This window comes from Tyto alba, unplaced genomic scaffold (assembly GCF_018691265.1).
Source record: "Tyto alba isolate M040663 unplaced genomic scaffold, T.alba_DEE_v4.0 Super-Scaffold_1000006, whole genome shotgun sequence".
Classification (NCBI taxonomy): Eukaryota; Metazoa; Chordata; class Aves; order Strigiformes; family Tytonidae; genus Tyto; species Tyto alba.
In genome coordinates this window covers 32,680,499-32,706,105 of record NW_024881272.1, presented here as the reverse complement: position 1 = coordinate 32,706,105, position 25,607 = coordinate 32,680,499, and the positions used below count along the sequence as shown (strand labels likewise).

The 25,607-nt window shown below is 47.0% G+C and overlaps 1 protein-coding gene across 6 annotated transcripts in view; it reads left to right on the top strand.

Moving 5' to 3' along the window:
* Nucleotides 1-3,310: 3,310 nt before the first annotated feature.
* The window catches only part of DOCK7 (dedicator of cytokinesis 7), a 107,758-nt gene continuing 85,461 nt past the window's right edge, over nt 3,311-25,607 (top strand). For all 6 annotated transcript variants that reach the window (XM_042804473.1, XM_042804471.1, XM_042804465.1 and 3 more), the window contains exons 1-2: nt 3,311-3,480; nt 14,293-14,398. In XM_042804473.1, coding sequence (XP_042660407.1) covers nt 3,443-3,480; nt 14,293-14,398 — 144 coding nt within the window. In that variant the 5' untranslated portion in view covers nt 3,311-3,442. The remainder of the gene's footprint in view (nt 3,481-14,292; nt 14,399-25,607) is intronic.

The window sequence follows — 25,607 nt, the reverse complement described above, 5'->3', positions numbered from 1 at the left end:
TTAGTGTTTGGCATTTTTGGATTTATAATGGTAGAAGACTGCATTTTTTTTTTTTTACTCATATTTTTTCACTTTTTCCTTGACTTTGGTTAATGCTCCACGCACTGCAAAATATAGTCAATCTACAGAAGCTCTCTGTTCTCTTTACTAGGTCATGTGTGCATGTCTACCAGCCGCGGTGATTTAAAGTCATTGGCACGGACTTTGTAGGCTTTTGCTGGGCTGTTACTATCTGAAAAGTAATGAGGAATCTTTGAGGTGTTTTTGAAATTCACTTGTTGATGTTGATTCTTAAATGAATGGAGGGATTTTGTTTGTATTTAGACCAACTATGTGGAGAAAGCCTATTTATCTGCAGAGCAGTACTTTCCCACTGAGAACACATAACGTATGCTGGATTTGATAGAGATCTATTTTATATCCGTTTTGTATCTTTGAATTGGAAATACATACATTTTTTCTTTTTGTACACAGCTGTTCCACATTAGATAGGGTGGACTTACGGGTTTTTTTCATCTCTGTTGATACTTCTGTACATATATATGCTTCAGGAAGGTGCATCTTTCATAAAGAGGGGGGCTCCTGTCCCCCACTCCATTTTAGCTCTGTAGCCTACTGCAGTGACGATCTGCAATTAGTGCAAAGGCCCTTCACGGGCAAGGAGAGACTATTGTGGTAGTTTAAAACCTAATTGCTCCCAGTTACTGTCCTGCTGTTCCAGTGAGGCTGTGGCCTCTCTGGCAAGGGTGGCAGAGCAGGATGTGCGTCCCCACCTCAGCTAGCAGTTTCAAACTCTGGTAGCCACAGACAGACGTTCCTTGCTCGCAGTTCCAGGTGCCAGAGCGCATCTGTCGGGCACGGCTGAGGTGCAGGCAGGTCTGGTCCTCCTGCCCCGCCGTCGGTCGCCTCCAGCACAGAAGTGGGTGGGCAGCTGGAATCAAGTCTGCCAGAGCTCATCTGGCCACGCTCTAAGCTGCAGAGCAAGTCAGTGAAGAGCAGGGCACTGGCAGATGAGCAAAGGTGACGTCAAAACTCGGCAACCGGTTACCTCAAGCCGCTGTGCTATAGACTTTGGAGAGGTAGGAAGCAGCTGACGTACGGCTCAGACGCCTGTGCAGGGTGAAGCAGGCAGTAAGGGTGGTGGGTGCCTGTTTCAAGATCATCAGAAAGAGACCTAAAGTCACCCTCTGTCATTACTACATTTTGAAATGTATTCTTGGTCTTTAAACAGCCCACACTAACAAATCAGTTGTAGGAGGTTATTAAATAAGCTATATGTGGGTTTTGGGGGGTAATACTGAACCAACTTCATGTGTCCCACAACTTAAAGTTCTACCGTCTGTGGTAGTAACCGGCAGGAGGGGAAAATGAAACCTAAAATCCAAGAGGTCCCTTGATCAACCAGTGCTGTGTACGTCAGGGCTTCTGGGGCTGGACTGCTCTTTGCACCTTGTGGCAACGATAAGAATTTCCCATTTCAGAAATGCAGGATTCCCAGTTTCAGTGTAAGAGTAAGGCAGGGAGGTTTTCCCTTAGGGCAGGATTAAATTAGCCCTCCTGCATCTCCAACCGATGCCATTTTGGAAAGGAAATTCCATACAGGATGGGAGATGGGAAAGAGGAAACATTTCTGACGATCCCTCGTGCTTAGGTCTGTTTTTGTAAGCACACGCACTGCGTACGAGGATTTATTCATAGAACCACAGAATGGTTTGGGTGGGAAGGGACCTTTTAAAGATCATCCAGTCCCACTCCCGGCCCCTGGCAGGGACACCTTCCACCAGCCCAGGTTGCACAGAGCCTCGTCCAAACCTGGCCTTGAACCCTTCCAGGGAGGGAGCAGCCACCATTTAGGTGGATGTATGAAGGTAAATAGCTCATTGCCTTACCCTGTCCACTCTGTGTGATGGTCTTACCTCGTGCGCAATTCTACATGCAGGCAGTAATTCAAGAGCAAAAGTCTTTGTCTTGGCAGACGCTTGTGGGATATTTTCTCCCCTCCCCCTTGGAGAAGAGCAGCCCTTTCTCAGTGGCATACAATAGGTCTTTGCTTTGCAGCATCTCCATCTGTGTGCATGTGTGTGCGTGCATCTGTGTAACGCATGACAGCACATTTCTGTAGCGGGCTGCAGTCTTACATGGGATTCGCTTTATATCTGCACAGAGTCTGATTAACTCCAGTGGGATTACTCACATATGTATATATTTGCAGATTTTGGGGCCTGACATTCCCTGTGTAAACACATACAAACAGAAAAGCAGAATAATTATATGCAGCTGGAAATCAGTGGCTTCTGCTAGTGGAAAAATTGGTATACTCAGATTGCAGTCGCAATGTGCTAGAAACATTCACACAATGCAAACAGATGGAATCGGATGAATTAACACTCGCTACTTTTGGACACTTCCTGGATTACTATTAATAGTTCTCTGGTTTAGATTAATGCACAGCATATGTCGTGTAACATTGACTTTGAATTATCTGCTAGAATGCGTCCTAGGCTCAATCTTTTTTTGAAGTCCCCGAAGCAGGGTTTTGTTAACTCTCCACCCTCTACCTCTTCTCGTTAGGATGACCACCTCAAATACGGCACATTTGTGGAGGGACTGGTAGTCACGACCTGTTTGGTTTTGTTTGGGAGGCTGGTGGTCACGCTATTCCAGCCATCTTCTAAACCACCGCTGGGGAGGATTTTTAGGCTTTCTGAAGGAAAAGTTGGTACCGTAGAGGGTAGGATAGCTCGAGAGCCCCGTCTCATCGGTAACTGGTGGCGGTGCTGGGTGGGGATGTGGGTGGGCGAGGGACCCGGCTGTGCCAAGCAGGCCTGGAGCTGTGGGGCGGCCCCAGTTTGGGGGAGCCCGGAGCTGTGGGGCGGCCCCAGTTTGGGGGAGCCCGGAGCTGTGGGGCAGCCCCAGTTTGGGGCAGCCCCAACGTGATGCTCCCAAGGGTTGGCACTTCCAGGAGCCCGGCGGCGGCTGGGAGCTGAGGCCACCGCTGCCAGCTGAGCTCCGCCGGTTTCGCTCCACACCCGGGGGTGCGATGCTGGGTGGCGCGAGCCGGCTGAAAGAGCCGTATTCCCTCCCCACGAGTGGATCTTCGCTCTTGCGAGTCGTCGCCCCAACCCCACTCCCGTTTTTTAAAGGGGAATAAAGCGGCGAGCCGAGCCGCGGCAATGGCGGGACGCGCTCGCTGGAGCCTGTCCGAGCCTCGGCGGGGCCGGAGGCCGGGTCGCTGCCGGGGCCGGTCCCTGCCCGCCCCGCCGTATGTCTGCGAGCAGCGGCCCCTGCGCGGGAAGGGGGAGGAGGCGGGCGGGCGCGGCCAGCGCGGAGGGTGGGGAGCTGGGCCGGCTGCGCGCCTCCGCGGAGCATTACGGCGCCCGCTCCCGGCTCCCCGGCTCCGGCAGCGCCGAGGAGCGGCCGCGCCGAGCCCCGCAGCGCGGCCATGGCCGAGCGCCGCGCCTTCGCCCAGAAGATCAGCAGGTAGCGCGGCGCGGGGAGGGCGCCCGCTCCGCGGCGTGGGGACGGGGAGGGCTGCCGGGCCTGGCCGGCGTGGGAAGCGTGGACGACACCCACCGCCGCCGCCGCCGCGTCCCTGAGGGGCGAACGGGCCCGTCGCGGCCCGCGGGCTCCCGCCGGCCTTCGGGCTGCTGACAGCGCCCGGGCCGCGCCGGGGCCGGGGCCTGCCGGCAGCAACCCCGGGCAGGGTCCGCCCAGGCCGGCGCCGCGGGGCTGCGGTTCCCCCTCCACTCCCCCCCCCGCCCGCCCCCCCCCCCCCCTCCCTCCCGCCGTGCAACAAAGCGGGGGGATGCGGCGGGGGGGGGTTGGGGGGTGCGCGGTGTCCGCGTCGCTCGGTGCCGTTCTCTGGGGGACGTGGAGGAAGGAGGGCGGGGGGGGTGGGATGGAAAATAAAGGAGGAAAAGAGCTGTTGAATTCAGCCCCCCGTGAACAAAGGCCGGCCCGGCGCGTCGTGCAGCCCCTTCTCGCCGCACAATGGGCGGCCCGGCAGCGCGGCCGGGGGTTTCCTGCCGGTGCGGGGTGCCGGAGCCCTGCACCCCCTGTACCTGCGAGCTCCCCGCCGGCCTGCTCGCCTCCTTGCTGCCCGCGAAATGGAGAAACCGTTCCCTTCTGTGCTGGTTAGTGTTAGCACAGCTCCTCGGCCGTGCAAAGCTGTTTGGGGCTTGTGGTGTTAAACGTCCTTGTATTTTACAAAGTTCTGTGTGTTTGTTTGTTTGTTTTTTTAAATGAGGAATATTTATAGGCAATTACCTCCTAATACCGGGTTTCTGCTGATCTATATTCCAAGTTAGGCATGTGGTTCCAGGTGGGAAGCACAGTTTTTCTGTTTGCAGGTCTGAGCAGGTACCGTGGTACCTCTCCTGGACGTAACTAGCAGCAGAGAGAAAGCGGGAACCATCAGTTTTGCTGGTGCTATTTGGGAGGTTGTGGACCGTAGTGAAAGGAGTATCATTTTCACGGCACTGAACGAGAAAACTGTAGGTACGAGTTGTTGCAGTTACAGAAGCTGTGATGGAGAAGGGTCGTGGACAAAGAAATAGGAGGTCAAAAGAAAAGGCTAGCTAGAAGGTAGAGGAGTGGCATCAATCCCACCCCACTCAGGATCTGTAAATGGGGGTGAAAACATTGCTCCTCTCTCATGGTTCTCTGCAAACTTTGATATGCACCAACCAGGGGTTAATGTGACAAATCAAGGTCTCAGGAGTGGAGAGAGGTGGATTTGCTGCCAGGCCATTTTTCCTGGTTCTTGATTGTAGTCATAGAAATAGTCACATGAGAGACAAGTGCTAGAAGTGAGAGTATAAGAGTTGTTCTGCCCTGGCAGGAAGTTAAATGAAATGGCCCCGGGGTGACCGGTGTGGGTGCTCACAGTGTTTCTGCCTGTGCCAGGCACTAGGTCAGTACAGTAAGTTCATCAGGCAGCAGCACAGATGTGCCACCTTTGTGTACCTTTTGATCTAATCCGCTCGATGGGTTTTCAGACCGGTCAAATGGCAGCGGTGTGTGTGTGTGCAGGCAGAGGTGGTCTTTTTGACACATCAGGTTCATTTGTAGAATTTACTGTTCACGTAGGCTGTGCCTGCAGAAGGACTCAGGTGGTCTGCAATGAGGTCAGCTCCTCCTGGAGCAGGGCTGTTGCATCTCCAACTCTTGCGCTTATTTATGAGACTGCTGTATTTCTCTCTGGGATTTCCCATATTGTAGTGGTGTCTTCTCAGAAATCTCAAGTTCCTGGTTCATGGGCTGCACATACAGTGCACGTGAAGGCAAAAACTTGTGGGCAGAAGAGGTGCTGTACCCAGAGGTGCCCAGACAGCTGTGGCCCTTCTCGTGCTGACACAGAATATGCTGCTGTGAATGTTACTATTTCAGAGGATGAGAGGTTCAAGCAAGCAGCATACGGAAGTCCCAAGGGCTGTGTTGGTGGCTGCTGGAAGCCCTCCCCAGTTCCATTGTTTAAAGAAGAATAGATCCATCCCATTTTCACACTCTGTCCTCCGGTTTGGCTTACTCATCGAGGTAGACATAGCATTTGTCTTATTCACAGGAAATAGCCATGCTGCTCTTGGTTTGCCTGATAGCATGTAATTCAAATGGGATATAATTCACATCCACGAAGGTAAATTGCTTTAATTGCTATCAAATAGATGCAAGCTTCTAAGCTGGTTATTACAGTAGTGGTGGAAAAAGAAACGTGAGATCAGCTGTTCTGTTTCTTAGAAAGACCACAGATGTGGTCTTCACAGCCCTGATTTACTGCCTCCGCTTTCTTCAGCCAGTGCGGTGCACCTCAAGGGTATACACAGAACTGGGTGCCGCGGTACCTCTGTATTACTACCGGAATCTTTAAATACTGGGGATAGCAGCCATTAATGACTGCTACAGCAGTTTCAAAATATCTGTTCAAGACGGTCTGTTACAAGGTATCTTTCTGACTAGGTGGAGCTGCATTTCTGTTGGAAGGCTTTAAACTGGAAGGGATTTTTAGCTTGAACTTTGGCCATCACATGTACTTACTGATTCGTCTTGACTCCATCAGAAGAGACTCCTGACTTAAAGTCACTGTAGTGGGTTAATAATACCTGAAGTCTTGTCTGAAATTGTTAATTTTTAATTGGAACTATAATGGTAATCAGTTTTTTATTAAACTGTATTGGAACACGTCCTTCTGCTCCGTCGCAATACTTCTGTAGCTGCCATGTACACTGTTGTTTCCATCTCAGTGTAAGAACAGATGCACTTCCATTTAGTTCCCCTGTTCAGCTCTGGAGAGTTAGCGGAAGGCAGGATCCACACCGGCAGAGATAAAGTTCACTCCTTAAGACATCTCAAGAAAAAACAGCCAATACTTTATTCTTGAGGAAACCTCTCAGGTGCCTGTTTGCTCTCAGCAGGGCTGGGTGTTCAGTGCTGACCAAGCCGAGCACCCTGCCTGGCCCCTCGGGGTTGTGCTGCGCTGTCCCCACCGAGCGCTCACCCCTTCTCTTCCCCGTTGCATGTTCCCGGTACCTTTTCTGGGCATGGGGCTGCTTGGCAGGGAAATGGTACGTGGAAGTGCTACCACCAAGAAAGGTCAGTTCTGAGTTCCCGAATGCTCCCATAATCAAAGTGTGTTGTATCCCAGCAGTCCAGTCTTACCAGGGATATGCAGAGGAAAAGGTGTGCAGGTTTTTTAGAGTTCAAATACAGAAAAAGAAAAAAAAAAATCACCCTTTAAACATCATGCAACATATACAGTTCAGGCAAACTCATGTAGCCTTTCACATGAGCCTGTGTCTCAGTGCCTCGCAATTGGTCTTTGACCATCCTGAGATTGTGTTATCTAGGGAATCCAGAACTGCTCCTTTGGTAGACCATCACCATTTCGGAAGTGTCTTTCCTCGGGAAGAGTTTTGCTCTTCCTTTACTGCTCCCACAGTTAAAGAGAATCCTTGTGACTTGGAATAACTTACCTGCCTTGCCCCCTGCTTTGCTATGCATTTCAACCTCACGTAAAGCCCAGGGTGTGATTTTTACCACTGATTTCTCTTGCTGAGAATTTTCAGCTTTCCTGTACCCAGCTCTTGATAAAGTCTGGAGAAAATTGTTTTCACCTTTGTGGGTCCAGCCCCTTCCAAGGTGCTTCTGTGTGATCAGGAACCTCACCGTGCCATGAGGCTGTGCTGTCTGGGGCTGGAGGGGTCTTCAGCAGAGCCCTGGTTGAGAAGAGGTGACCCTGCTCTCAGACATTCAGGGATTTGGAAATTCCCCATCATCCAGGGCTTTTATGTTGTATATGGACAGATTTCTGGAGTAATCACAGCTTGTTGTCTTTATGGTTTTAAATTGAGGGGAAAACACTTCTGTTCACTACATTCTGAGCTAGCGTCTTACTTCTGCTGAAGCTCCCTTTACACTGATGGAGTACTGTAAAAGGTGACTTGGGAGGACTAAATTTACATTTGTGTTCACTTGGAGCCCTTTTACATTGCCTGAACGATGTGTCAGGGAGACTGACAGCCGCCTTTGCCCTGCCTTAGGGTAAACAGGGATGGTGTGAAACCTGCACCCACTGACGGGTAGCAAAACTGTCACTGGCTTCCACGAGCACCGAATCAGGCCAGAAATGTGGTGGTCGCAGCAGGATGTTCATCGCAGTTTATTCTCTTCCCACATCCAGATGCCATTTGCATTGTCAAAACACTATCACAGATAATTAAAAGTATTTTTAACAGAAACTTCAGAGCAGCTTCCCCCCCCCTCCCCCCCCCATTCTCCAAAAGTCACATTGTCTGTCCTGGTTCTGCCATTGCATATGTCTCTGTGCTGGAGTTGACTGTGCTTTTGTCCTGGTTTAAGCCCAGAGGGCAACTGAGCACCACAGAGCCCTTAACTCACCTCTTCCCCCTCAGGAATGGGAAGGGGAAAATAAAGTAAAAGGCTTGGTGATTGAGATAAGGACAGGGCGGGGTGACTCACCCATTATGGTCACAGGCAAAAGACAGACTCCTTAGGGGAAGAACAAGAACATCACTTTAATTCAAACACTAACACCACCACTTAAAAGACAGAGTAGGACAGTGGGAAGCATTACCACAAGTTAAAAACACCTCCCGCCACCCCTCCTTCTTCCCTAGGCTCAGTTTTGTTCCAGATTTCTCTACTTCCTCCCCCTCCAGTGGCACAGGGGGCAGGGGATGGGAGATGCAGTCAGTCTTTTTACTCCTTCCCCCTCAGGGGGAGGACTCCTCACATTCTCCCCTTCTCCAGTGCAGTGTCCCTCTCACTGGAGACCGCCCTCCACAAACTTTCTCTGGTGTGGGTCCTTCCCACGGGGTGCAGCCGTTGCCATGCTGATCCAGCATGGGTCACCCCTGCGTGTTGCAGTCTTCCCAGCGCTGAACTCCAGCAGCGGGGGCTTCTCCCCTCAGAGTCCCAGATTCCTGTAAGCTCAGCCTCCTGTCCCGGCGTGGGCTCCTCCACGGGCTTCGGGTCAGCCTCTGCTCCACTGGTGACCTCCAGGGGTGGCAGGGGGGACGGCCCTGCCTTCTCACCACAGGATACTGGGTGCGGGGTCTCTCTGCTCCAGTGTACCTCGCCCCCCCTTCTCCTTTCTTCCATTGACCTTGGTATTTGTATAGGTGTTCTCCTTGCAACTCTTCCTCACAACTCCAACCCCTCCTCTCAGATTCCCCTTCTTAATTATGTTATCTCAGAGGCGCAGCCGCCGTCGCTAATTGGCACAGCCTTGGCCAGAGGTGGGTCTGACTAGGAGCTGGGGGAGCTTCGAGAAACTTCTCACAGGGGCCACTGCTGTAGCCCCTTCCTCTGCTACCAAAAACTCTGCCACAGAAACCCAGCACATCTGGGAAGCCTGAGAAAGTCTCTGCTTAAAGCAAGCAAGAAGGCAGAGAGAATAATTCATCTCTAGGGCTCCGCTACAAAGCTGCTTCTTTGTACAAGGCTTTCTTGTTTGCTTGGGGTTTTTTAACACAAGGTGTGACTTGGATCTCTCCTGAAGAATCCAGTCCTGTAGTGATTTCCACAGTGAGGTGTCTTGGGAGCTCATTCCCTTCACTGCAGCCTAGAGGTGATGCTTTCAGCCTTAATAATCAGATATTATCAAAAGAGCAGCACTGTATGGTGTTTTCTGTTTCAATCAATGGTAAGGAAAAAGGGAACATGGCGCTCATCTTCTGTATTATTCCTGTGTTATCTCACAGCAGTCAGGACCAGGCTGAGTATTTCCTCAGCTTTGTGTTTTAAGACAAACCCATTTCACTCAAAAGGGAAGGAGTTTTCTCTGAAGGAAACAGGACCTCGGCTTTGGGGGGAAGGCTGCATTCGGGGCACGGCTGAACTGTCGTGGCAGCTCAAGGCCAGAGCTCTCCCTCGAGCAGGTTCCCCCATCCTGGGCGACTCACGCCGCGGTTCACGCCTGGGTGAAGCAGGGCCGCAGGCGGGAGAGCCCAGGAGGGACACCTGGGGACAGAGGGACAGCTCAGCTCAACCATGGGCGCAGCCCATGGCCCATTCGGTTTTGGGGGTTCAGACCCAAGCGGAGTGAGTGCAGTAGGATAGATGCCTCCAGCCACGTGCAGAGCTGTACGCAAGTGAGCTGGGTGAACAGAGGGGGATGCTTTCACTTTAAAAAGTGAACTATGTAAATGCAGTTTTCTCTGCTGCGGAGAGAGAACAAGAGGCATTGCTATGGAGTGGTGCAGATGCCTCACTGTACCAGGCTGTCTTTCTCAAGAGGCAAAGCCTCGCTGAGCGTAGAGTCACTGCACACACAAGATGAAGAACAGGCAGGAGTGATTGTTTTGTAATTAGAGGGATGGGGAGAATCAAAGAATTTGCATTACTCTTTCAAAATGGAGAGGACTATAGAAAAGAGAGACTTCCTCAAATCACTGCAGCAGACGATCTAGATAATGATATACTGACCCACCATTGCTGTGAAAGGGAGGAGTTCTTAACCTTCCTTGGCATAACTGGACAGGTCTTGGTGAGCCTTTTCTTGGGAAGGCAAGATGGAAAAAGTGATACTTCCAATATGCTGCTTACACTAAAAAAAAAAAAAAAAAGGAATAATTTTTGGTTTTGACTGGGTAGGCTGCATAGAAACAGAAATTATTTTTGTGTCTAGTAAAGCAACATGGAAGTGCAAACAAATGGTTTCATTTTGTTATCTGCAGCTCAGAGTACTTTGAGAATGACCAGTCTTGTTTTGCTTTAGAAGCCAGTTCCAAGGGGATTTTTTTCCTTTCCTTTGTTTTTTTTTTTTTTTTTTTTTTTTAATTTCTTTCTGTGTGAACCACATGCACACACAATAATTAGCCGGTGAAGAAGGTCAGAAAGGAAATGACTAGGGAAGATGTACTTTAAACATAGATATTCACGAGGCTGGGGGCTGTAATTAACTGGAATGTTTGTCTAAGGATCCCAGGTTACATGTTGAATATAAGATAGTTATTAAAGAGGCAGTTTTTAATTTGTCCTTTTAATTATCAAGAGCTTTAATGGCTCATCTGTTCTGCCAAATGGATTTTTTGTTTGTTTGTTTTTCATTTGGAGACTATTTTGAGATTTACTTATCTTTTCTGGTTGAGTTTGGTGTAATACGCTTTTTAACCTAGGTTGGTTAGAAAGCATAGCTTTTAGTTAGAAATAGTGTTTAGGGTTACAATATAAAATGATCTTACTAGTCGTGAATAGATGACATTTGTCATGGACAAACAACTTCTGGAAATGGAAGAGAAGAAGGGAAGTGTATCACCAGTTTTAGGGAAACTGAACTGTGATGAAGCAGTGAGAAAGCAGTCCTAAAAGTAGTCAGCTGAGGTGTTTTCTCAATAGGAAAATACTAATTTGGTTCTACAAAGCCCCGATCAGGCCTTATCTGGAGTGAGTGATCAGGATGAAACACAGGGTGTTAAAAGGCATGATTGTCAGCTGGAGCAAATGGGGAGAAGAGCCATCAGGGTGATCAAGGGAGCAGAAAGCCTGTTGCAGGATCTGACCTTGCTCAGCCTTGCAGAAGGAAGCTGGGAGGGAATAGGACTAGTTTTTGTGAATACCTTTACAAGTAGGAAGGAGTGGGAGGAGGGTTATTGAACCTAACTGATGATGTTGGCACAAACCCAAATGGGTATAGATTACCCATAAATACACTTGGTGATCATGTTACATTAGAAGATGGTTTCTAAATGTCAGAAGCATGATGCTTTCTAGCAGTGGAAACGGTGTTCAATACATTTGTGAATGCAGAGATACGGAAGGGTAACCAACAAGAGCTGTGGGTTAGACTGCAGCCGTGGAGTAGGTGGTAGTAAGTCCTGCAGACTCCACTCAGGAATTTCAAGGTTTAGACAGTAGCCAGTTACTTCACGTGGGGAGAGGTTTGATTGGCACTGGTGAAAGCTAGAGAGGTAGGACCACTTAAATCTTGAAAGTAATGATGGTGTCTTCATCCAACCGATTGTTGGTTGTTCAGTTCTGACTTTCTGTGATCATCCTTCAGGGAAATTTTTACTATCCAGCGAGGTTATTAATGGGGCAGCCACTGATGTACAGCACACGGTCAGAAGCCGTGCTGAGCAGTGCCACCCTTTTGTTTAACCATGTTTCTTCCCCTTTTGCATCAAGTGAGCTTTTCAGAAGGGGATTATGTCGGGCAGTACAATAGCATCTGTGCAAACTCACAGTGCCCCTAAACAACGTTGTAATTGCTGCTGAGCTTGGTTCTGGGTCAAGCTGGGGTAAAGCGCAATGGTAGCTGGAGTTAAGGGTGTATTGACAGGCTGTGCTCCAACTACAGCACAGCTCCCAGCCGCTGCAGAGCTGCCCAGCTGAGGCCAAGATGAAGAAGAAGGAAGGACTGAGAACCCCTCTGGAGCCCATCCCAAAGTGTGTCTCAGGTTCATGAGGAGCAGCGCAGAGTAACGTCGGTAGGCACTGGCAGGGGTTTCACAGCTGAGGACAGGTTTCCTCCTCTGGTTATACTTTCCATCTGGAAACAATGTACATCTCTTGAAAATGGGGAAGGATTTTTAGTTTTTCCTGTGTTGTGCTGCCTGGCGAAATGTGGGTTCTGATTTTTCCTGCCAGCCATGCGGTGAAGGGCTCTCTTTCGCCTGTGATCAGGAATTACACAAAACACGCACTGAGTCAGAGATCGGGTTTAAAGCAGAGATTGTCTGCAACCTGGGGGCAAGCTTTTAAAGCTCATCAGCCACAGATGTGTAGTGTTTTCCATGCCAAGCAGCCATTTTAATACATTCCAAATTTTCCTATAAACGCTAGCAGCATGTGTGGTTTGTTCTCATGTGTGCGTGTCTGTGAGTGTATGCGTGAGCATGGTGGGAGCAGGGAAGATGCTTTTTCCAAGGGTGATCAGGCAGCCTGAATGTTTTCCCTCCCCAGCAGGAGCTGTTTGGTCTGCTTTCAGAAGGCACCCTCCAGAAGTGAAAACACAGTCTCCTGGGGATAAAGGCAAACATGAAGCAAATGACTTCTTGCAGCCAGAATACATAAAGCTTTTTTTTTTTTTTTTTTTTTCCTCCTTCTGCAGTCCACTTTTTAAAAAGACAAAATAATGCTTCCTCTAGCTAATCTTACTCCCATTCTCTAGCCTGAGGAAACATCTGTTCTCTATGGTGGGCTCAGTTGTCCCAGCTAGTTCCCTTTTAGAGTTCCCTTCTCTTCCATTGACATCAGTTGCCTCCACCGGCCCCCATTCCTGCCCACCAGCAGCCACTGCAACAGCAGTCCCGAAGCTAGGAGCCCACCCTGATGTCAAGGTTAAACCTCAGGAAAGGTTTAACCATCTTTACTTGACGGGATTTTAGCAGCTCGTGCACCATGCTGATACACAGCACATTCCCCTGAGTGAGATCAGGAGCGAGTCTGTTAGTCATGATGCTGCTCCCATAAAAATCGCTGATCCAGCAGAAAAAAAAAAAATCACCCGTGTCCTTGCAGCCTCTTCATCTGTCTTGTGCACTGGTTAGCATCTCTTTGGAGCTGGGACTTTGTTCGGGGAGACGGAGCGGGCTGCAGTGCTGTGATGTGGTGAATGGCAGTTGGGAGCGGGTTTGTCACTGAATTGGTCGTTGCCTCCTGGAGAAGAGCACTCACGTGTTGCTGAGGCCCTGTAGACCAGGATTGGTCAGCAGCTTGTCAGCAAAACGTTTTTTCATGGAAAGAATCTGGGGTTTTGGTTTGCTTTTGAAGCAAAACAGTTTCCACCAGACTCAAAAAGCTGGCTATCCCACTTTTGCTGCGGAGGTGAGCTGCAGCTTGCTGCTGGGTTACAAGATGGAGCACTGTGATGGTTGTGTTAGGGCTTGGCCCGTGGCTGTTTGTTAAGACAGCTCTTGACTTTTTCCCTCTCTGATGTGCTCTTCCTTTGCCAAGATGTTCCCTTGGTACGTTTACCTAACTGTTGTGTTTTTACACTTCCCAGTAGCAACATGGCTTATTGGGGGAAAATAGAAAACCCCAGAAGGGCACAGTGTGGATTTTGCCCTCCAGGCATGGAAGGATCGATCTGTGTTTATCCTTCCTGGTGAGAAAAGTTGCCCAGTGGTGGAATGTCTCCGTGGCAGAGACCTTAAGGCATTGTGCCCTGCTAGCCAGTATCCCCTCTGCTAGTCACCATAGTCCCACCGCTACTTTTCCTATGCGAAAGGCAAAACACATTTTTGTTCTGACCTGGTTGGTTGTTTCCTGTGTGTCCTTCTCTAGACATTTCAACCCCACCCTGTGTGGGACTGCATCTGCCCCTGAGCTGGGTGTTGAAGGTGTTGGATATTGTGTGGAGAGTGGCTGCCAGTCCTCATCTCTGTGACTGCAAAACCCAAAACCAGGCAAGGGGTGAAAATGAGAGGGGAGTGCACAGCCTGTGTGAGCAGGCTTGGAACTGCGAGGGGTGTGGAGAGCGCTGGGGGAGAGCTTTCCTTGGTAGAGACTGGAAAGAGGCTGCCAGGAACAAGTTTATTTGTGCTCAGTGTCACGTGCGTTTTATTGCCACAGATGTGCACAAAAGAGCAGTTCACAAAAGGAAAAAAAAAAATGTAATTGCTGTTAAGAACGCATATATGCAGCCTTGTGAGAATTTTGTGATTCTCCGGGAATTTAATACACAAGCTCCGTTCTCACCGGCTGGTGACACTCTTATTCCAACCAGCACACTAAATATTTGGTTTCATTCCAACAGCAATGTAAAGCGTATTTGATATATTGTCTTCATTGTAATTCTTCTACAGAGATAATGTTGTCCCTGTCTCGTTTCAGAACTGTAGCTGCTGAAGTCAGGAAGCAGATCTCAGGGCAGTATGGAGGGTCTCCCCAGCTTCTCAAAAACCTCAATATTGGAGGCAGCGTCTCTCATCATACGACTGTAAGTAATGCTTGGAAAATGGAAGGCTGAAGAAGATGTACATAGATATTTTAATTATCATTTGGAAAGAAATTGCATTGCTGACGGGTTGTTGACCGAAGCAGCCCTGATAACACTGAGGAAAGTAATTTCATGGAAACCCCGTTAATTTTGGAGGTCTCTATCTTGCAAATCAGTTGGTGTGGCAAGGAATTTGTGTTTCTGCAGAATCTGTGTAGGCCAAGGGGCTCTCTTGACCAGATGTTAGTTGTTTTATCCCAGAACATCATGGAGTGGGCATTAAATTCCACGTGCATGTGTGGTTCTCTCCATGAAGAGCTCTTTGCAAGCTCATGCACTTCAGGTAGCTGTTTTCTTGTGTTTCTTGTCACTCTTGAGAGTGCGACCACAGTGGCTCATCTGCTCTTCAGAGGTATTTTAAATGTTACTGTGGAAGTTGAATGTGGTTACTCCTCGGGAATGTATATTTACTTACAAGTTTACAGTCCACTTTGAAGAACAGCTGAAATGCAGGCCCTGTTGTCAGAATCACCCTTTCTGAAGTCTGATTTTCTTGTATGGCCTATGAGTAACCTTCAAAATTTATTCAGCGTGGTGGTAAAAGTTTCAAGAGTTTAGTAAACTTTTTCAGGCTGGAACTGTATTTTTGGAAGTGTTCCTTTGAGCTGTGTTGTTGCTTCAGGTCATAGCAGTTTCTTTTGCAGCAGTCAACTTTGAAAACAAATATTATAGCATCTTGTTTTCTTCAAAGAGGGTTGATTAGGTCAAGCAGTACTGGAAATGTGCCCTGAATTTGATAGTCTGTACAAGTGTTCTGAGTTTACAGGAGTTGTTCTTGTGTTTTGGAGTAGGGTCCTGTAGAGTTTCCTTGGTTTGTGTACGGCTCTGTGTCCAATGTAATGCAGTAAAGGTTTCCCATACAGAGCACAAATGTGTCTTTGGAGCTAGTTTCATCTCAAAAGCGATCTCAAAGACTAAGCTGACCCCTAGTTTAGAAGAATGACTTTGCTGCAGGCTGAAAGTTCATCTTTAAGGAGATCCGGCTGTGCCAGAGTCACTGGGGATTGAAGAGGGCTGGAATTCCTGTCATTTCCCTCTGCATCAGCTGTGTGAGTACAAGGAGACCAGAAGGCTGGCTTTGTCAGCTGCGTGCCCAGCCTTAATGGTGAGTGAGCACCAAGGAGGAGGGGTTAATGAGAGCGGTGTGGCCAGGGCTAATGCTTTATCGCAGCAATCTCTGTAGGGGTGTGGAACGATAATGCAAAGCCCTGACTTGGCAGTTCTGTATGATCTTTTGCATAATCCAGTATTAGGCAATAGGGAGGGACCCCTGCTATTAGTGGTGTAGGACTGGATGGAGCACTCAGGGCCACTGAATCCACTTCCCTGCATCAGTGGGTAGCCGTGGAATAGATGCCTACTTTTGAAGGACCCATTGTATGTCCATCCCACAGGCTTCTGTGTCTCACTTGTCTCGCATGTGGCTTCCTCTTGGAACAAATTGGCTGAATTGCCTTTCTACTCCCTGGTGCTTTCATAAAACAAGATCTCTTTGGTGTACCTCTCCAAGCTGTTCCTCAGCCCGCCATATTTTTGATAACTGTTTTTCCTTGTATCACGCCCTTTTGCTCTGAATCGTCTCTTCCACTTTTTCTTCCTATTTCTAAGGTTTTTCCATTCAGCCATTATCAAAGTGTGCATGCTCAAAGCTCCAGTCCTGGTGATCTTCACATGTAATTCTTAATGCAGGATCAGATTTGTTGGTCATGGTATTGTCAGCCCTGTCTTCCGTTCTGGTATCTCTCATTAACCTGTTGCTGTTGTGTTTTCGAGTAAATATGTGCAAGAATCTATAAAAATCCTGGAAAAGGTCATGCTAACTGGAAGCAGGCTCTGAGCCTCTCCTATCAAACTGCATTGTGTGATAGTTGATGTGATAAGCTCCTAGTTCATCATATTAAATTCTGTGCTGAGCAGAGGTGCTCTTCAGAAGCATGATTAACATGGAGCAATAGTTTGTAGGAGATAGTCTGTAGGAAAAGTATATTTAGTTAAGTCATGAGTCTATAACCTGAGGCAGCATAATATGACAGAGGTTTGCTTGTACTGAATTTTGGGTTAATTTCTCTCCCTTAGGCATCCCTCAGAATCCGCTGTGCCTGCCTGTCCTGGTTTGATAGCAAACATTATGCAGAGAGAAAGCATTACTGCTGTGAAGCTGAAATAGCTGTTTGCTCTGGAAAAGTTCAGAAGTTTGTGTGTCATTGCTCTTTTACAGAGAAGAAATAGAAGGCCCTGAATCTGCATGGCAGTTTTGTGTAGCCGTACCGGTTTGAAAGCCTGGAGTAGGGTGTATAGTGTGGGTTTAAATAGGAAATCTATGTAAAATGTATGGATATTTTAATAATGCCGTGTGATTGAGTTTCATGAGAGTATCTCCACAGTGGCAGCAAGTTGCACTGTTGAGTGTGCAGCATGGAACTGGAGGACTTTTAATGAGAATGCAGATGGGATCTATCCAGTGCATCTTGCTCATCGTGTTGAGCACTTCCATAGGTGGTTTTGATATAGAGATTCTTTGTTGACAGTTGCCAACAGTAGCTGCTTGTGGTAATTCACCTGAGAGTTGTATCACATGCAGTTCAATGGAGACGTTTTTATGGAGAAATGCACACTTCTGTGAATGAGAGGCCCTCAGCACTGTGCTCAGTTGAGCCTTTTGTTTCTTATTGACTGAAGCCAGTGCAGGGACTTTTCACAGTCAACAGCCTTGCATGTGGTTGAACCTAGGATAAATGCAAAAACCTGTCAACTGAATTTTAGCAAGTCTCTTCCCTTTTGCTTCACAGGCAGCAGACAAAATGCTACCAAGAACTGTTTCTAATTTAGTATCTGGTAGAGCTGGGGAGAAGACACTGCTTCCAAATGACTGCACAGGAGCTGGCAGTTGATTATTGTCGGCCTCCACCCTTCTGCCACTTTAGGAGCAGCTGATTTTAATTGCACATTCCTCAAACCACAGATACAGGTCCAAAGCCTTTCAGAGACTTTTTCCGTATAACCTAATGTGCTGAACTGGGACTCCTCGCAGGATGCAGTCCTTGCAGCACTGAGCTTTTATTTTTGAAATCCAGAACAGAAGGCACTGACAGTTTGTTACTGAGAAATAGGAGCTGGTAAGGTCTTAGAGTTAGATGAAGGAGATTTTATTTCTGAAGTTACTTTTGCAAGTCTCTCTATATCCACTGGTAAATCGAGAGTGCGTTTGCACCTTGCTGTTTGAGTTCCAGGTTGTAAGCCCCGTGCTGTGCCCATCTTCGGTGCATTGAGAGGTTCAGTATTCCCTCGTGGGAGCTGAGGCTTCTCACCACCAGACTCACTGACTGAATGTGCTGAAAGCGGAGAGCTTGGACTTCCTTTCAAAGAATTCCTCAACATTTTACAGGATAGGGTATTTGCTTTGTTTATTTGATGAACTGGACTGTTTACTATGGACTATTATAATCCCTTGTGACTAACCACTTTCTTTTCTTTCCAAGTTTATTTTTGTATTGAGCAACTCCTTGGTGCTTGTTAACTGCTCACCCTCTGTTGCACTGGTCATTTCTGCTCAGTGCTGCATGCTGCCGTGTGGCAGAGGCCTGATTCTTCTCCCTGGATTTCTGCAGTTACTTTTACCTGGATGGAGCTGGATTGTGAATTGTCAGAGATTATAATGAGTTACTGTTGAAGCAACCCAAAGCTTTCTCTGCATCTTGGTGTGCATGCCTCAGTTTGCTGTCTAATGGCTGCTTTTTATGCTGCGTTGGTGTGGGAAGAGGAGAGTTTTGGTTTGTGTCTGCAAATGGACTCATAGTCTGGTTTTCTTCCCTTGTGTGTGCTCTCCTTTTATGAGGGTAGATAATGTTATCAAAGGACAGAAAATAATCACTAGGTATCTGGATCTCTCTTCAATTGTAGCCCAGCTGTTTCTGTGTTTTGTTCCACATTTAGCAGCTTTTGTTGCTTAATGATATTTATATTTTTCAAATTAAAGATTTATAAAATCTCTGATTTCAATATACTTCAGTTTTGAGTGTCAAAAGAGGATAGTCATTGAAATGTTTCTGATTGTTGTCCAAAACTTGATTATTTTTTTTTTTCTAAGATAAGAAAATTTCCTTAAATATTAGAAAAAATATCTGTAGAGGTGTATTTTAGAAGAGCAGCATTTTACAAAACTTCCAAAATAAGCAGAATGAATGTATAACCGGTCATTTTATAGAAAAATGACACCTGTTTCCAAAGGATTAAGGGCAGTATTTCCTGTCTGTTGGTGTACGTTAGTTGAATGTTAGTATGAGGAAGAACACTGTTACAAGAGATTCTAATTAGTCTGGGAATAAAGGGGTCTGGATTCTTGGAGGTGATGGAATCCGACCAGGTCTGCTCTCAGTGCTCCATTTCTTCATGTAAAATAAAGGTGCTGACATTTACATACCTTTGTAAAGCAGTGCCGGGTTTATGGGCATTATCTGGGCTAATAGAAGCTTTGTCTTGGATTTATTGTCAGACTTTGGTTCTGTGTTTTCAAAGATAGTATCTAATTATTCAAGAAGAGAATATAGGTTCCTTTGTATATTTTCATTGTTTATTTCAGTGGCATTTAAAAGAAGAAAAGATAATTTGTGCAAATGAATGGAAAACACTACAAGGGAAAACATGACAGTATCCTATGTGGCATAGAAAAGGGCGTTTTGAAGTCTTCAGAGTCAAGTAATTTTATCACCAAATCACTAAAATTAAAAGGAAAATGAGCCAAGTCTTAATGTTCTCTCAAAGCTGATTAAGGCTTAATAGTGACTCTCATTACATATATTTCCTGGAGGTTTTGCCCTGCCTTGCCGAATGGTCTATCCTCATTAGACAGGAGAGGATGGGAGAGGCATCCACATCCTCTTCCCTGCCTCCTCCCATTTGGGATTACTCACAGTTAACTCTGTTCTGGCGCAGGCGCTTTCTTTAGTAAATTAAAACTGTTACATGCTGTTTCTAAAATCAGTAGTGAGTCCTGTTGCAGAGGTCACGAGCATATTATAAGTTAAGTTGGCGAGTCTCATTTATCTTCAATAACTTAAACTGTTTATATGTTAACAGAGATAACTAATCTTAACTAAATGTTATGATACCAAGTAAATTCAGTTACTTAAATGAAGCGTTCATGACAGGCCTGTTAAATTCTCAGATCTAAACATGCCATTAAATCCTACTCTTTTTTTATTAAAGTTAGTTGTGACACATCTTCAGGAATAAAATGCATAAACAAACGGAAGTTTAGTGGAAATGCTGCTAATACCCTAAACTGCAAAAAAGTCTTAATACTGGGTTCAAATTGCAATGCAGAAGTTCTTAGTCTAAGTCCCTGTTGGTCCGCTTGCAGAGTCTTTCACGCTAACGCTGCCAGGGTCTCAGCAGGCAGCAGTGGATTGGAAGACCTCTGCTTCACGTTGCTAAATTACAGCTGCTCTCTCCTCCTCGGCTGCCTCGCTGCGCTTGCCTGCGAAGGCTCAGGAGAGCAGGGGGAGCGAGCTGGAGTACCCGCTGTGAGTGCACGAAGGAGTAGGCCTGTGTCAGAGGACACGTGAGCGTGTAAGGTGCAGGTGCACTGCTGCAGCAGTTCCGCTGTATGCACGCACACACAGACTTCTGCAGCAGTAAGGCAGCTCGAGTGCATCGTTTGCCTTCTTAGCGCTAAGCTAACCGGAATGAGACCCCTGTCTCTTATTACCTGGGCTAGCAGGGTTGGGCCAGCTTTTGCACCAGCGGCCAGTGCTGTCACTGTGCGGGGACACTCAGGTGACTCTGCAGAGCCAGCTCGGAACAGCAGGCCAGGAGACTCGAGGCTGGAGGTCCCCGGAGCCCCAGTCGATGGGCTGAGCCTCACTCCGCGATGGCTGTGCCGCGCCAGGGCTTAGCTGGGTGCTGGGGCTCGTTGCTGGGGGCTCCAGGCAGGGCTGCTCGGGCGCACAGAGCGGAGACATTGGGGCTGTCTGTGCCCGAAGCTGGCTCGCATCTGCATGGAATTCCTTCACCTGGGCACGTACATAAACCATTTCAGCTGTCCTCTAGTGCTGCTCCTGAGCTAATAGCAGAGGCAGCCCCATGCGACGCCAGCGCCGGCATCTTCGTGTGTCTGGTGGTTAATCCATACCCTGGATAGATTGTCCACTGATAATTGAGACGTGGCTGTGCCAAGTATTTTCCACTCAGAGGAGCGTGCACATTTGTGGTTACCACAGTTCAGCTTGCACAGTACAGACACCATGGTTTGCCTGCGTGAACCCCCTGGGTCTGGAGGGATCCATCTCCGCTGATCTGATGTAGTGTTTCTGCCAAAAGTGGGAAGTCTGTGATTTTTCTGCGGTCACTGGTCAAACTGTTGGGCTTTTTTATTTCTTTACTAATGGAGCTTTGATGTTTTCTTCATCTCGGTCTTTGCACGCTCAGTTTTGGTGCAGTTTATCAGAGGGTGGCTCTTTCAGATCAGTCTCAGCACTTAAGTTTTCTATATCAAAGTCTTTGTGTTCTTGAAATACTCTCTTGGTGAAGTTATACGATTCTTAGTCATCAAAGAAGATACTGTCTTTCTTCTTACCCATCCTTGGAGGCATAACTTGTGTTTTTCTGAGTTTGGTAAAAAACTGTGTTAGTATTCCCAGATAACTAATTAATCTCTGATTAATATTAATATTTCTATACCCAAATGTCCTCTTACATTACCAACCAGTTATAATAGCAAATAACCTAGCAATATTTGTACATAAAACATCTCACTGGTTTTGTGGCTGGCTGTTATATATCGGATCCCTCTTTATGTAGGTATTTTTACAAATATTTCTTTTCATTAGAGACCTTTTCCATTTCAGGCATTGTGATATTACATGAATTTGGCACACATTACAGATCATTGGGTTTGTCTGTAAAAAGAATCCAGAACTCAATACTAAATATTCTCAGATCTTAAAAATGGAGGCTTCAGACTATTTCTAAACCAATGTTTTTCTCAACAGAGAATGCTTACAGAAATTTTTGAGGCACTTTTACAGTTTGAAATGAAGGCCTTTTATCAGCTATTTTCTATAGTAATTACATCTTTCAAAACACCATGCAAAAAAAGTAATAAGAGCTGGAGCAAAGCAGGAGATACAGAACTGCATTCCAGAGGCAGTACATATGTATGTGGAGGTAATGACTGCACTTTATGGCTGGGGAGGTGTCATCCTTGTTGAGGGCTGGTAGCTGTCTGTGGTTGATGAAAAGCAGAGATTGCCTAGGAATCTCCCTGATTCATTTGAATATTTCCATGTATTATAAATGCAGCCAGAAATTTAAATGCGGGAGTCCTCTGTGCTCACCAGCCATCAGGCTTAGGAAATTAGGGGTATGGGTTTTCTGAAATGCAGTAATGACTGTAGACAAATATATGATTGTTAGAATTTGGATCCAATGATGACCGTTTTTGGAGTAAGTGTTAGGTGAAATAAAATGTAATTTAGGCAAGTAAAACACGTTTTTTAATCACTTGAGCATTGTCAGTGGTTAATATTGCACTGCTCATGTTTCAAAACGTCTCAGAGTGACTGTGACCTGTAGTTCACACTTAAAAATGTATCTGATGCCTCTGTTTAGCGAATGTATTTCTTTAAACTGTTAGCTGCTTTAACTTGCTTGCATTTTTTTTTTTCCTAGTGTGTTACATTTCCTATATTTTCAGAGTTACACTGCGTCCTTTCTACCAGTACATCAGATTTGACTCCTGTTGCATTTCCCTGAGGTACCAGTATCCCTTTAAGGGTGACGGGATTTTGCCACAGCACGAACAGGCCATCTGCATTCCTGAATGCTCAGCAAGGGAAGTGACTGTTTGCCCTGGAGACCTAGTGATAGCTAAGAGAGGGCTGGGGCTCAGCTTTGAAATGTTAATCTGCTTCTTCTGGCCTTCCAAGATTTTGCCCAGGGAGGCAGTGGGTGGGAAGTTGGTATTAATTTAGAATTTGAAGCTTTGGCGAAATCTGTTACAGTTTTAGCACATTAGAAATTGTTTAATATTTAAGGAGGTATTGAAGTTAAGGTGGAACTTTGTCCCACTTTCAAAATTGGCAAGTAATATCACCCTGATTATGAAGAAGTGCCTAGCCGCCAAGCAAAAATAGTAGTCAGGATCCTCCCTGTGATGAGGAGCTCTGCAAGGTTAATTTTTCAAGGTCCCTTACCATATCCCTGCCGGGAATTTTACTCCCACACAGGAGGTAGGAGGTATAACCTTCCAGTCTTCGCCATTGTCATTTTTACAGGGCCCCAAATTGTACTATGATCTTCACAGAAACTGGGTCTCTGCCCTTGGGAATTATGCATCTCATTTTAGATAAAAGGAAAATTGTCTTGGATTGGGCCACAAGCAACTTGGGTTCAAATCCTTGTTCTGCCTGATGCATCCTGCGAAACCATTTAAAATGTTGTCGTTGTGGCTCCCTGTGAGAATAAACATCTCGGGAGGGAGAAGGAAACGCGAGGGGCATAGTGCTTTTCATGGCTGTGCTGACCTACACTACCTGGAAGAGTCTGCAGAAACATAGCTGGAATCAGTGTGTTGCTTCATGCATGTCCCACAAAACAGCTTGTGATGCTCAGTGCAACACGTGTCGGTTAGGCAACAAACTTCTGGAATGTGATCTAGAAATATCCCCTCAGCCCAGCTGTTTGTGCAGGGAAAGGATGGGTTAAAGTCCTTCAGGCAAAAATCTGAATGCCTGTGGACTTGAGGACACACAGCAATGACCTACACAGGACTGCTGTGCTTCAGTCAGTATCTGTGAGACGGAGGTGATAATTGTCCCTTTTTCTGCTCTAGTTGCTACTGTGATCCCTTACTGAGCTTCTGTACAGTGCTGAGGAGAGCAGACCTTTAATCTTTAGGTACTAGCATAGGTGTAGGTTCAGTAAGGCAGCAAACCGGAGGGGGAGGCTGTTCAGGCAAGGGCATGTAATGATGGCTAATTAAACGGCATGCTCCTTAAATACTTATCCTTTGGTCATTTCTCGAGCGTGATGGAAAAGCGCGTCTGTATCAAGTATCCCCACTGCCTTCGTTAGTGAGTTGTCCCTGGTGCCTTCTGAGTCACCTCGCCCTGCACACCTCAGCTTGCCGAGCTCCCTGCCAGCACGGCCGCCGCTGCCGCCCGTCCCTGCCCGTCGTACAGGGCCAGCACCGCTGCTGGGCAGAGCCCCGCTCACTGGGAGAGCCCTGCCTGCCAGAGGGCTCTGCTCTGCGCACGGGGGAGCTGGGGGCAGTTCTCTGTTCTCAGGAGCACCCCAACACAGCGTGTCTAATGCAAATCCGCCCTTTGAATTTTATTTTTTTTTTTTTTTTTATTTCCTGGGTGGGGTGGAATAAACCATGAGATTTGCAGCGTGGTGCCCTGGCTGTAGCTTTCCCTCCATGTTAGCCCTTTGCTCCTGTGGTCCTTGGGTGAGATGCTCAGCTGAAGTAAATGGGGGTCTGCTACCCTCCATGGAGTTATGCCATGTCCCCTAGCAGAGGCTCCTGCCCCTGTCTCCAGATTTGTGCAGATGCTTCTTCTGTAACTGATGATGATGATACAGGTAGGTGCTCAAAAGAAGGACATAAATAGGACAGAGACATGTTTTGGCTAGCAGTGCACTAAAACTACAGCAAAATACAATGTTTGCTGTCTAGAGAAGGACAAAGTCGATAGGAAACGAAATTTTATTTTCAAGCTTTTAAGGGGATATAACAGTGAAGAATAACACAGCCTTAAAGAAGAAAGCTTGACTGTCCCTGTTGCTGGAGAGTTGTAAACCTTTGAAATAGGGTTTTGTAATGCAACTGCTGAGAACCATAACTGCAGCAACACAGATGCACCTATGGAATGTGTGTGTTAGTTTATATAAGCCAAATCAATCAGGCTGGTTTCTTAGTTAAGTTGGCAGAGTGTGTGTCTATGCTCAGGTTAGGGACATGCATACGCAGAATTGTTATTTGCAAGCGGTGTGTTTGATTTGGGGTAATTGGGCTGAGTAACTCTGAAAAAGAGTCCTGTTTGATTTCTTCTGTACTTTCAGTTTATCAGGGTGTTGTGTTTGGTGTTTGTGTTGTCAGGGAGCAGGTTATGCCCCTCTTACTCATATCCAGTGGCTCCTTTCTCCCTGTGTAGTCTGATTCATTTTAGTAGCACCAGAATTGTGCTTGCCCTGAGTGAGGTGGCAGTGTCTGATCCAGGGATAAATGCTGAGTGAAAACTGTGTCAAGGAATTGTCTGAAAGGTTGTCCAGAATTTGATCTGTAATTACAGTCTGTACAAAGCCAAGGAGAGTGTTTTAAAGGAGCAGTAATTGTGAATCTGGGAGCAGGTTTTACTTTGATCTTTTTAGTGTGTATTTGCCATCAATTCAGACTATGCCGTGGTCCTGACTGGGAAGATGGTCAGAGCTCCTGTGCAGGTGTTTCCAGAGGGCCTTAATAAACTCTTATTGGAAGAAACAGATACCTTTTCAATGATTTCTTACAGTGATGCTCCAGTATTCCCCCATTAGGTTTATTAGCCAGTTGGTAGGTTGACTGCACATTTGCAAATACTCGACTGAAATTGTCCCTGTGCCTTTGAAAGTCTGATAAAGAAACACTGGCTGCATTTTGTGGAAGAGGCGCTTACTGTTGCATTTTAGGAGCTGTCGGGAGGAATCAAAAAGACCTTTCCTGGAGCGGGATGAAGACTGCATTGAAGATTGCTGTCTGTAGCCTGACAGCAAGCAGGGCTGTGGGAGAGGACAGCTTTATAGCTCCTCAGCTGTTCCTCCATCTCTGCTGCAGCAGATTTCAAAACCTTTTAATATGCAGCTGAAAGCGGGACTTGCTATTCTTGTGGTAATCTGGAGATCAGCTGTACATCAGAGTGGTGCACAAGGATAAGGGCGAAACTTGTAAACTAAGAAAGTATCACAATCCTAATAGGCCAGGGGAGTTGGCTGTTGGGTGCCTCGTTATTTTCCCTGGTGCCACGAGGAGGTAAACTGGGCCTGGAGACCGGGAGGTGAGATGATAGAGCGGGTTCTGTTCCTCAGTCAGTGGTGAGGCTGGGACGATGAGGTTGGATAACCTGATCTTTATCTGAACTCGTCCGACTCTTTCAGTGTACCTGTTCGATCTTAC